General features: G+C 34.5%; 1 protein-coding gene across 2 annotated transcripts; it reads left to right on the plus strand.

The window, feature by feature from the left end:
* The first annotated feature begins 1,123 nt into the window (after nucleotides 1-1,123).
* eIF2Bepsilon (eukaryotic translation initiation factor 2B subunit epsilon) lies at nucleotides 1,124-9,218 on the plus strand. Of its 2 annotated transcripts, XM_023156638.2 has the most exons (11): nucleotides 1,124-1,300; nucleotides 1,352-1,476; nucleotides 1,537-1,728; nucleotides 1,780-1,957; nucleotides 2,186-2,430; nucleotides 2,826-2,876; nucleotides 4,330-4,637; nucleotides 4,691-4,906; nucleotides 5,779-5,897; nucleotides 8,612-8,776; nucleotides 8,934-9,218. In XM_023156638.2, exons 1-11 carry the CDS (start codon nucleotides 1,190-1,192, stop codon nucleotides 9,147-9,149), a joined length of 1,926 nt encoding a protein of 641 aa, XP_023012406.2. In that variant the 5' UTR covers nucleotides 1,124-1,189; the 3' UTR covers nucleotides 9,150-9,218. The 2 variants fall into 2 exon arrangements, with proteins under 2 accessions (XP_023012406.2, XP_023012407.2); XM_023156639.2 differs by lacking the exon at nucleotides 5,779-5,897 and having other exon boundaries at nucleotides 8,934-9,074.
* The last annotated feature ends 2,350 nt before the right edge of the window (nucleotides 9,219-11,568 follow it).

An 11,568-nucleotide genomic window follows, 5' to 3' on the forward strand; every position in this document is an offset into this window, starting at 1 on the left:
AAACAAAACGTAATGGTTCGTGTGTTGAGAATGTCCATCAAAATTCAATTTATCAACAGAGTGAAACGATTCCTTTGAAATAGTATAGCATAAAAAAGAAATGTGCCTTTAAAATTTAAAGGTCTGTCAGTCTACAATCACATTTTGTCTCTATTCTAAAATTTCAGTCATTTCATCAGAAAATCAGGCAAAAATCATGTCAAAAGTGAGACTGACGATTCCACTTGGAAAAATGAAAATTCCAACTTCTAATGCTCTCATTTTTTAATACAATTTATTCACTTTTTATGGTCGCCATCTTCAAATCAATTCTAGAATCAATCGATTTCTTTCCTTCCTAAGAAATAAAATCGCTAAACATCAGAATGAATGGAGATATTCAATGCTCATTCTTCAAAATTCAATTGGTTAATTCAGTTCCGAATAAACAAGAAACACAAGTCTTCTTTATCGTCTTCAATGACATTTGAACTGGTCTTCCAAGATTTTGGGATCAAAGGTTCTGTCTTCATTGATATCGCTCTGATATGGTAGACTGGTAGAACATTGAGAAAAGCTTGCCGAGAACACTGGCTACAAGCTAAAGAACACTGCAACCCATATTTCCCGCATCCACAGAAAATGGTTTTGAGCAATTCCTTTAGAGCAGGTGCTAAAATAGTCGTGATAGGTTCCAGGAAACATATAATAGGTAATAAGCAATGAAAATTATCAATGATTATGTATTTATAAATAATTAATAAACTTAATATGGTGACTTTTTGACCGGGACTACCGGTTGACCTTAAATGATGCTTCAACCGCGCGCTCTCCGCTCTCTATCTCAAAAACGATTCAACTCTGAGGTCTGGTACCCCTGAAGCTCAAATATACATTGCCAGTGATCCCCAAGAAATCCGAAAAAAATTGCTAGAAAAAATTTGTTCATTGCCATGTTGACAAATCCTAATTGGACTGGGCTAATTGTTGAGAGAACAGAAGCTCGTGTCTCGTGTCGCCATCGCCATAAGCACAGTATATGACAGTCCCACACACAGAAGTGGGTGTATGGTCTGTGAGTGCCACAGCACGATTCTGAATTGTGACAGTGTCATAAGCACGTGTAAACAAAGCTTTAATAATTGTTTAGTGAATAGTGTGTTTTAGTTTTTACTGTCTAAATTAGGAAAATAGTATTTTGTAAGATAATATGTCGAGTAAAAACAAAGAAATTGTTTGCAAAGAAAACGCTGTGCAGGCTATAGTGGTTGCAGACACTTTTGGAGATGAATTTGTTCCTGTCTCAGATACAATACCATTGGTAACACAATTCAAACAAATAAAAACATTGCGATAACAATGCACTTTTCAGGCCCTTTTGCCAATCCTCAACAGACCTTTAGTGGATTACACCTTGGAATTTTTGTCCCTCGGAGGAATAGAAGAAACATTCTTATTCTGTTGCACACATGTCGAATCCATCAGAGAACATATTGAGTTAGTAATGAATAGGAGTTATGCGAATATGCACTAATCCAGTTAATTTTCTGTTTTCAGTAAATGTATTAGAAATATGGATGGTTGGACTGTTACCATGAAGGTGAATATAATAGCCTCTGAATCATGTCATTCTCTTGGAGACTGTCTACGTGATTTGGATGCGAAAGGACTATTGAGGGGCGACTTTGTGTTAATAGAACCTGGTACAATTTCCAATGTGCAACTGTTGCCATTGTTGAAAAGACACAGGTTGGTTCATGATAATTTTTGGCCAGTGTTTACTTCTATCTGAACTTTCAGTGAGACCACAAAAAACGACAAATATGCTGCCATGACATTAGTACTACAAGAGGCAGGAGTTGGATATATTGGAAGATGTCCTGAAGAGGAAATGCTGGTTTTAGTAGATCCTGATAAAAGGATATTATTTCACAAGAAACTTGGAAAAATAAGGGAAAAGAATATAAAGTTTCCTTTGGTGAGTTTTGAAATATACTTGAGGGAATCAATACACATTTGTTATCAATAAAAATTATGATGAAACACATACTAGTTATTGTTTGCATTCAAATAGAGCTCTCATGAAAAATGAAAGCAATTCTTCATCGAGATGTTAGGTTGTTCAAAGCAGTAGAGACGTCAGTGTCCTTTTTCATTGACCTCACCGTAATATTCAATTTTTTGAATGGCAAAAATTCAATTTCAGGACATCCTCCTAGACAATCCATGTCTTTCGTTACATTACAACATGAAAGATACCCACATTGCCATATGTTCGCCATCAGTATTACCATTGTTCTCCGATAATTTCGATTTTCAATCGAAAGATGATCTTATCAAAGGGTTGCTTATGAACGAAGAGATATTAGAAGGAACTGTATATATAAATGTATTGAAAGGCAGCCAATGTGGAGGAGCTGTTACCAACTGGAGAATGTATCAAGCACTTAGGTATTGAAATTATGAATTAATTAATTGACTTCTCTTATAATCAACCAAATAGAAATTTTAAAATAGCTGCCAAGAACACCTGATCAACCTCTTGCTTTTTTAAAGAGGGACATTTGAAAAAATGTACTGCAAAATAACTGAAAAAGTATTATATCGTAACTAGAAATTTTGTTGAAAAGTTACTGAACGGTTTGGAACTGTCAGATATAATTCAGTATCCAACGTGGGATCAGCCGGGGAAGTAGTTGTTTTTCGGCAGGCTTTTACCAAAATCTACCGCGTAGGTAGTTGGGAGAGATCATCGTTTCGAAATATCATTTCGAAATGTATGTATCTCTCCTCGATACAGTTTTCATTACTTTGACTTCTACTATTAATATTTGTTTTCATTTCAGTCATGAGTTGAAAAACAATTGGATGTACCCTCTGTGTCCACCTAGGAAAAAGTAAGTATAGATGAATATTTTTATTTAACATGACGCAGTTGAGCAAATGGAATCCCAGTTAGTATTCTTAGTAATCTTGATCTTTTGACAGTTCATTGTTTTTCTTCCATAAAGTAGATGAAAATATGCTTCACCAAAATATGGTTTACGTATCTATATAAATTTTTCAATCATCATCGTCTTGGAGACTATTTCAATATGTGGAGAAAATCTTGAACTAAATTGTTGATTTCCAACCTTTTTTTCCATCACTTATTCAAAAAACACTTCCTTGTGGCTCTATTTCTATCAGCTGAAAAGATTTAAAAGTACCAATACTAACTAACTGCGTATTACTCACTATTTCACTCCAATTTAATGTATGGAACTCTCTTATGGGGAAAATCCTCTCATTCTCGAACGATTTTCCGTATGCAAAAAAACGCACTTAGAATAATAGCTGGAGCTTCATTCAACGAACCATGTCAACCTATCTTCATCTTTTACAAAATTCTGCCTTTGCCTTGTATATTTATTTTAAACACTTTGTTAGAGATCCATAAAAAGAAAGTATATTCTCCACCCAATCAGACTACTCTTTTTGACCTGTCATAAATGTATTGTTTGCATAACATGGTTAAATTAAATCTGTCTGTCTACGTTAGGGATTTTCATCAATTATCGTCCGATTCTATAATTTTTCCCATTACTTGTTAGAGAAGAATTAGTTCCAATGGAAAAGCGAAACTATCACATAATATCAATCTACAGAAGATTTGTCATAACTGAAAAAGTACAAAGATTTTTGAGTTCAATATTGAATTTTTTTGGTGTGAAAATTTAATAATATAAGAATTCCAAAAAAAAAACAGAGAAATTCTGATTTTTCCTTCAAAAAATGACCTTTGTTCAAAATTTATTCAAATGAATATTACTGGAGTTTTAACCTAACACCATACCGTTATTTTTAACACCTCAACACGTGTTTCAATCACCAAGTGTTTCAATCACCAAGTGTTTCAATCACCAAGTGGTTCAATCACCAAGTGTTTCAATCACCAAGTGTTTCAATCACACACGTTTCAATCACAAAGTGATCATCTTCAAGAGTTTCATCGTGCTTTTGAAGATGATCACTTGGTGATTGAAACATATGTTGAGGTGTTGAAAATAACGGTTTGGTGTTGGGATAAAACTCCAGTAATAATTCAATAATTTCAAACAGTGCATCATAAGTACAAAATTTATTTATTTATTATTATCTAATATATGAAAAATGAGATTTTCAACTCATCAGAACTAAAAACCAAATATTCTTCTCTTCATAAATTACTTTATTGACTTGAACGTTTTGTATGTTTTTAGTGAACCTTTACTAATTAATCTTATTATTTATGAATTGCTTTTACTTCATTGCGAATTCAATTTATTTCTGGTATTTGTGACTTATCATAAATATACATGTACTCTACAGGAATCGAACATTGAAAAATGATGTAATCATTGGCCAAGATACAACAATTCACGAATCAGCGAATTTGCAGAGGACAGTCCTAGGAGACAATATAAAAGTGGGTCCCAATGTTACAATCAAAGACTCCTTCATATTGTCAAATACAAAGCTGGAAGGCAACGTAACTATATCACATAGTTTGATAGGCCCGTGGTGTACCATAAAATCGAAAAGTAAAGTAACTGGCAGCATATTAGGGGAAGGATCAGTCGTCGAAAAAGATATATTTGTGGAAAACACTCTTGTACAGGCTACACAACCTGAGAATTGTAAATGGGTTTGTTCGAATTGATTCGTGGACGAACTGATTGTCTATTTTTAGATGAGGAAGGGGACAAACTTGGTTCTAAAGCATACCGAATGAGAATAACTGCTGGGGAAGATGAAGAAGCAGATATATCAGCATTGTCCAGTAAATTCCCCCACATAAACGTTGATGTGTATCAAGAGTCTGAATCAGAAGAGGACGCTGGATTTAGTGAGAGCGACGAAGAAGAATTATCAGATACTCTCTCTCAAGCTCCCGATGATACAAAAAGTAAGATAACAATTAGGGGAGTAACAACTGATTTTTACAGACTTTTAAATGAATCTTTTTTTATGGCTGTTTTGAAGGGTCTTTGAATTGTGAAGTTTCCCAATAGCTTTCAGGTTCTCTTTTGGCTTTTTGTGAATGTCTGAGTGAAGCATAGTAGTTTGATGATGTTGCATGTTTCACATGTTGACTTGTGTTCAGAAACATTATTAACTTCAGAACTTTCTCAAAAGTTTAAAGTGTTCATTTTCTTGAGATGTTATGACAAAACATATTTAAAAAATGAACCGTCTTTGTATTCACTAAAAAGAAAATGGACCTTTGAGTCAAATCATTTTTGAAATTAATGTAAACTATTACTTTACGGAATTTATTTATTATTAATTTTTTTTTTGAACCAACTCATTGTGTCACGAAACTTGAGGTGTATACAGTTAATTACAGATTAACTTTTCCAAATTTTTATACCCTTTCCGAGTTTTTTTTTTTTTTCATTCATTATCACTGTCTTATCCTGTGAAGACTCTTCATTTTCAACTAATATCAAGAAAAAATCAAAGAGGTTAAATTTTGTTGTATGAATTATATTGTCATAACTATTTGCATTTTCTGATTGGTTTTTTCACATATTTTGTCAAATTAGCTGATATATACTTCATTGCTTACAAATTTTTCAGATTAGTCTATAGTTCATTATGTTACTGTATCTCGCTGAACACATTTACCGCTTCTTCATCTGCAGAGTCTTTAGAAGTAGCTTCTTTTTTCTGTTTTTACTGTTATTTAAGAACCAGAAATATCTGTGAGTTGCTTTGCTTCCATTTCATTTTACTCAAAACACCAAAACATGACTAATAGTTTCCTTTTCTTTTTAGTGTTCTTTACTGAAGTAATCGACAGCCTAACCAGGGGGTTTGATGACAATCTGCTATGCGATAACCTTATTCTTGAAATCAATTCATCCCGATACGCATATAATGTCACTGTGAAAGAGGTGAATAATCAAATTTTTCTTTGCTCCAAAGGATGCTATTGATTTCTCTAATAACATTTACCATGACCTGTACAAAGTTTGGAATCAGTTTCCCACTGATTGTAGATAAGGCACAGCATGTTGAAATACACCTTCTCCATTCTATCGAGCAAGTCAAATTTGCTATGAAGAACTCCAGACATGTAAGAAATGAAGATCTGTGAAATTGCCGGTCATTTTGATATTTTAAAGATAGATGTAACAATGAAGAGGTACTCATTTTGCTGTTAAATGATGAATGGTCAAGTGGTCATCAAAACTTTTTGCATATGGAAAGTTAAAATGACCATTAATGTGTATCCTATTGTTGTTTTATATCTGTTTTCTCCATCTTTCAAGTAAATCACTTGATTTTTCATTTATGTGATTAACTTTAAAATTTCAGTTGAAGTTGAGTATTTTTTTCATACAAATTTTCAAATCTTTCTGGTAAAGGATTTGATATGGAGCACTTATTCATTCTGAGTTGAAGACTCTAGTGTATTTGTCATTAGTGTCAGTTATCCTGTTGATTGGTCAAGGCTTCACTTCAATGAAATATTGAGAAAACCAAATGGAAAAATAACACAAAGAAAACAGCAAATAAGTCCGGCCGTACACATATTTGCAGTTGAGGCAACCACAATATTGTGGCCCCGTTGACTGCACCTCGCGGTTGACCCAACCACATTTTTGTGGTTGACTTGCGTTCTTATAAACCGTACTTGCAATTGAGGCAACTGACATCTATATTTTGTGGTGTCAGAGTTTAGTGCCAGTTTCAATATGAATTTTGAAGAAGAAGCACTACTACTTCTTATTTTGAGGAGAAAGAGAAGACGTAGGACGGTACAATCGTTTTGGGTACATCCACTTCTTGTTGTGAGACAACAGGAAGGAAATTTTTATATTTTGTTTGAACGTGGTTGACAATGTTTCATGGTGCATTTCATTAGTTCGGATTTCCATTGTCTAATATGATATAAATTGATTTGAAATCCCTGAGGAATCTGTAAAGAAATCAAAAAGATTAGCTGAAAAAACAATTTTATTACGTATAGTCAGTGGGCATACTGGCTGTAAATCAAATCATCTAAGAGAACAATTCGTTCAGGCCAGTCTCAACATCCTACACAGTAGGTTAATGGACTGACACCTATCAGAAAACAACTACTCCCCTGGCTAATACCACGAAGGGCGTTGGATTATATCTGACAGGTGTCAGTGCAGGATTCTTCGCAGAAGTTATTCCTGCATATGCTGTTGGCGATACAACTGCCGCAATAGATTTTCAATTATTGGAACACACTTGTAGACCGGTTTCGGGCTGTTTGGCCACTCGTCAGTGCAAGGTAGTGTATATTATCAACATAAAGTCGATGATTTCCGATAATTGAAAATCGAATTCCGTCAGAGTATCATTCCTCGAACTAAGCTGAAGACTACAACAAACAACAGGTTTGTCGTCGCCCCATCTGCCTGTGAACGTCAGTGGGCATACTTGGGAAGTATGCCAACTGACTATACGTGAAAGATTTCTTTCTTTATACGAGGAATTGGGCAAATTTCGGATATGCAGTTGGTTACCTCGTTCACAGGCAGATGGGGCGACGACAAACCTGTTGTTTGTTGTAGTCTTCAGCTTAGTTCGAGGAATGATACTCTGACGGAATTCGATTTTCAATTATCGGAAATCATCGACTATATGTTGATGATATACACTACCTTGCACTGACGAGTGGCCAAACAGCCCGAAACCGGTCTGCAAGTGTGTTCCAATAATTGAAAATCTATTGCGGCAGTTGTATCGCCAACAGTATATGCAGGAATAACTTCTGTGAAGAATCCTGCACTGACACCTGTCGGATATAATCCAACACCCTTCGTGGTATTAGCCAGGGGAGTAGTTGTTTTCTGATAGGTGTCAGTCCATTAACCTACTCTGTAGGGTGTTGAGACTGGCCTGAACGAATTGTTCTCTTAGATGATACAATTTTATTAAGCAAAAAACTGAAATTACATTGAAATAACATACAAGCAACAACCCGTAAACTCTGGCAAGACGAAAAAAAATTTTTAATTACTTCAGAATGTCCATTAGTACTTTTGATGAATTAATTAGAATTTTGAAATAAAAAATTGAACGCTGTGAAACCAATATGAGAAAAAGTACAGGACGGTGTACGCGGTTGGGTACGACTGCAAGTTTGTGGTTAGTGTAGTGAAGTAATAACCTGAACAGCAAATAAGTGTCAAAAATCATCTGAATATGACAACTCAAGCTGATGAAAAATACCACTTCTGAAATGAAAAAAAATTGCATCTGCTCAAATGAAATTCCCATGCAATATGACTTGTTTGCTGGTTTTTCAAACATAAATGACATACATTTTCATTCAATAAATTCTCAAATGAAGCATGATAAATCAGTACTAGGGTAGATAATTGCTACAACTTCATGTCCATTCTCTTTCTAACGGTTTTCAATTTCAATACCTGACATGGTATCAGCAAAAGTAGTAGTTGTTTTAATCATATATTAACATTATATCCTATTCTATGGAAATCTTGTGTTGAATTTGACTTACTCGATATAAATTTATTTCATTTCCTCAGTTGGACATTTTTCCTCTAAATTAAAGAAACATTAAGGTCGTCTTTTAGTTAAAAAATGTTAATAATAATAATGTTTATAGGTAAACTTCAATGTAGTCAAAGCTATTCTGATTATGTCTCTCAGGCAGCCTACTGGTGTTCAATATTTTTCACACTTGTCTCGTTTACTGTCCTTCTTTGCTCCGATCCTGAAGAATTACATTCGTAACGAAAGTGCGATGGAGGATTGTTTGCAGGCTATTGAAGTAAGTTGGATAAACTGATACGTGATATGTGAAAGGTCGCCCTTACTAGCTTGGCCTTTGAGATGCGTAGTAGAAAGGGTGAAAAGTCCCAACTTTTTTATGGATTTTCATTGAGTTTCAATTGATTTCATAAAATTAACGAATTAATTTCTTCTAGGATGTAGCAATTTCAAACGAAGAACTTAAAGAAAAATGGGTTATGTTTGTTCTTCAATACTTGTATAATAAAGATTATGTGACTGAGGATGCTATATTGAAATGGTACGGGACCTTGGATAAGAAAGAGAAGTTCCATTCACAAGTTAAACCCTTCACTGACTGGTTGGAGCAGGCAGAGGAAGCTTCCTCTTCTGAAGAGGATAGTAGCGACTGAATAAATCTAATTTTTGTATATTTTTGATAGATGTTAATGTTTTTTATCGAAAATATATCAGAAACTTACTTTTTGCTAGTCATTTTTATAACCGAAATAATTTGATACGTTCATCTTGAAAAACATATATCGTTGCCTTTATTCAAAGTACTTTTCAACCAACCCAACTCATCAATTATTGGCAGAAAGAAACGTGAAATCTAATCGTTTTTGCGACACAAATGAAACTGATGCCGTCAAAAATATTAACACAGAAAATTGAAGGGCTGACTTGACAATGTCCTGTACTCAGTTGTACTCAGCACCTCTGGAATGAAATGCTGAAATTTATTGGATCTCTTCATTATTTTTTTGGCAAGAGTGCCGTAGTTTGGGAGTTTTTGATACTATATTTCACATGGGCAAGCAGGACGGTCTTTAACCTATTGGAGGCCCTGGGGCTCTATGGGGCCCTTATGACTTTGACAGAACACTATTTTGTTAGAATAGACAAAGAAAGTAGATAAACAAGGTTAAATATTCATTTTTATTAACAATCACATGAAACGAATAGACAAATGTAATATAGTTCACAAAAGTAACTTAGCGGTGTGGAAAAATTTCTTTAACAAATATTTTATTAAATTTTACATATAAAACAAATACAATTAAGTGAGAATTAAATATTGTTGTATTAGAGATTGCACTAAAGATAAAAACATAGTTATATATTTAGTTGTATTTTGTAACAGTGAATAAGAGAAATCGAGGTAGGTAACAGGAGTCCCTAGTGGGCCGGTCGGGTCCCCATTTTGTTGCAGGTAGAGTTGCGTGGTTGTAGTGAACGGCTGGGAGGGCTGTTGGAAGAGAGTACAAGCAGTGGAGGCCTCGTAGATTTCAGTCAGTTAGTTTGGAACGCTGGTTTGGAGAGTTTGGTTTCAATTTTCTATGTAATTTCTCAATTAAATTAATTGGTTAATTCAAACTTGGAGCTTCATACTTCGCTTCGTTCGCTTAATTAAAATGGAGTGAGTCACACTGATGAGTGTACTACTGATGATTTTTCTTTGAAATGTGTATGTGCTTAGTATACCATTATATACAAATTTATCTAAGCAAGCCTGATTTTTGGGCGAGAGTAGAATAGCTTCGCGTTTGTAAAAGCTAGTAAGTTGGTATTGTAGACAGTAATTTTGATTCGATTTCTTCGAATTATATAAGTTTTTTGTAATAAATATTGGTTATCGTTTGATGGTCTGACAGGAACTAGGGATTATGTATTTGGTCTGAGGGGTGTCCCTATCGATCGCGTTGCCCTGAGCACTTGCCCAAAGTGCCCATTGGGAAAGAGGAGTCTGTGGGCAAGGCGTCCAAATGCTCACATCAGGAATTTTATAGGTATCTTATGGCCATGTATTTTGAATTCCACATGGTTCTTCAGCATTAATGGTGATGCGGAAATTAGAAAGCAAATTCATTACGGAAAACCTAGGCTTTCAATAATATTTTTCATTTTTAGAGAGATTAAATAACGTATAAGATTGAGTCTTGAGCGAAATATTTGAGATTTGGGTTGTAGTATAACAAAAAGCGTATATGTCTTCTTGAATTCAATTGTGTTGCGCGCCATCTGTTTATCAATAGACTAACTGAATTACGCACAGCTTTATAACTTAGCCAATTTAATGAAATCTGAAATGGGAAAAACGACGAAGCAGAGAAGAAAAACGACGACAGAGAGCACAGAAATATATCCTCAGACAATGACAGAAAGCTTTGTATATAAATTAGAAATTAGTTAGACTGTTGTTGTTATACAGTATTATAATAGGTGGCAGCAGATTGCAGTGTGTTGATCAAAACAGGTGCAAACTTGTATTTTCAAGAATCATCCTTTCAGGAAATTATGAGTATAAGCCAAGATTTGGCACTTCCGTCAAGTGCTGGCGTTCGATGCTGGGTTCAAATAGATACATCTTCGATCAGATAATTTTCTATTATAGCTGTATTTTATCTAGTTGAGCTTGAAATAATTCTGCTACCCTAGTTGGTTAACGAGCCATGTTGCTCATCAGGTGGCTCCATGGGTTATTGTCATGACCTGCCCAAAAAAGAGGCTGAATGTAAAGGTTATAGCGATTCATGCCGCTAACACCAACGTCAAAAAGTTGATGAATTGATATTCATAAACCATTCCATAGAAAATATAAATAAAAAATATAGTTAGTTGCCGCTAACCATTATTTCATTATAACTCGGGTTTTTCAGGCTGGCAAAAGTATGAAAAGGAGCACATCGAAGCCATGCAGTCAAAACCGATACGTCAATAAAAATGAGCAATTGTTATTTTATAATAAACTACATAAAAAAATGAGTGAAATAATAATTTTAATATTTCAAATATAGCTCTGAATTTCACATGTTTTTATTTTCAGAGTTC

Source organism: Leptinotarsa decemlineata, unplaced genomic scaffold (assembly GCF_025532065.1).
Source record: "Leptinotarsa decemlineata unplaced genomic scaffold, Ldec_3_MD MMD2_tig00026314_RagTag_RagTag, whole genome shotgun sequence".
In the NCBI taxonomy this organism is placed as follows: Eukaryota; Metazoa; Arthropoda; class Insecta; order Coleoptera; family Chrysomelidae; genus Leptinotarsa; species Leptinotarsa decemlineata.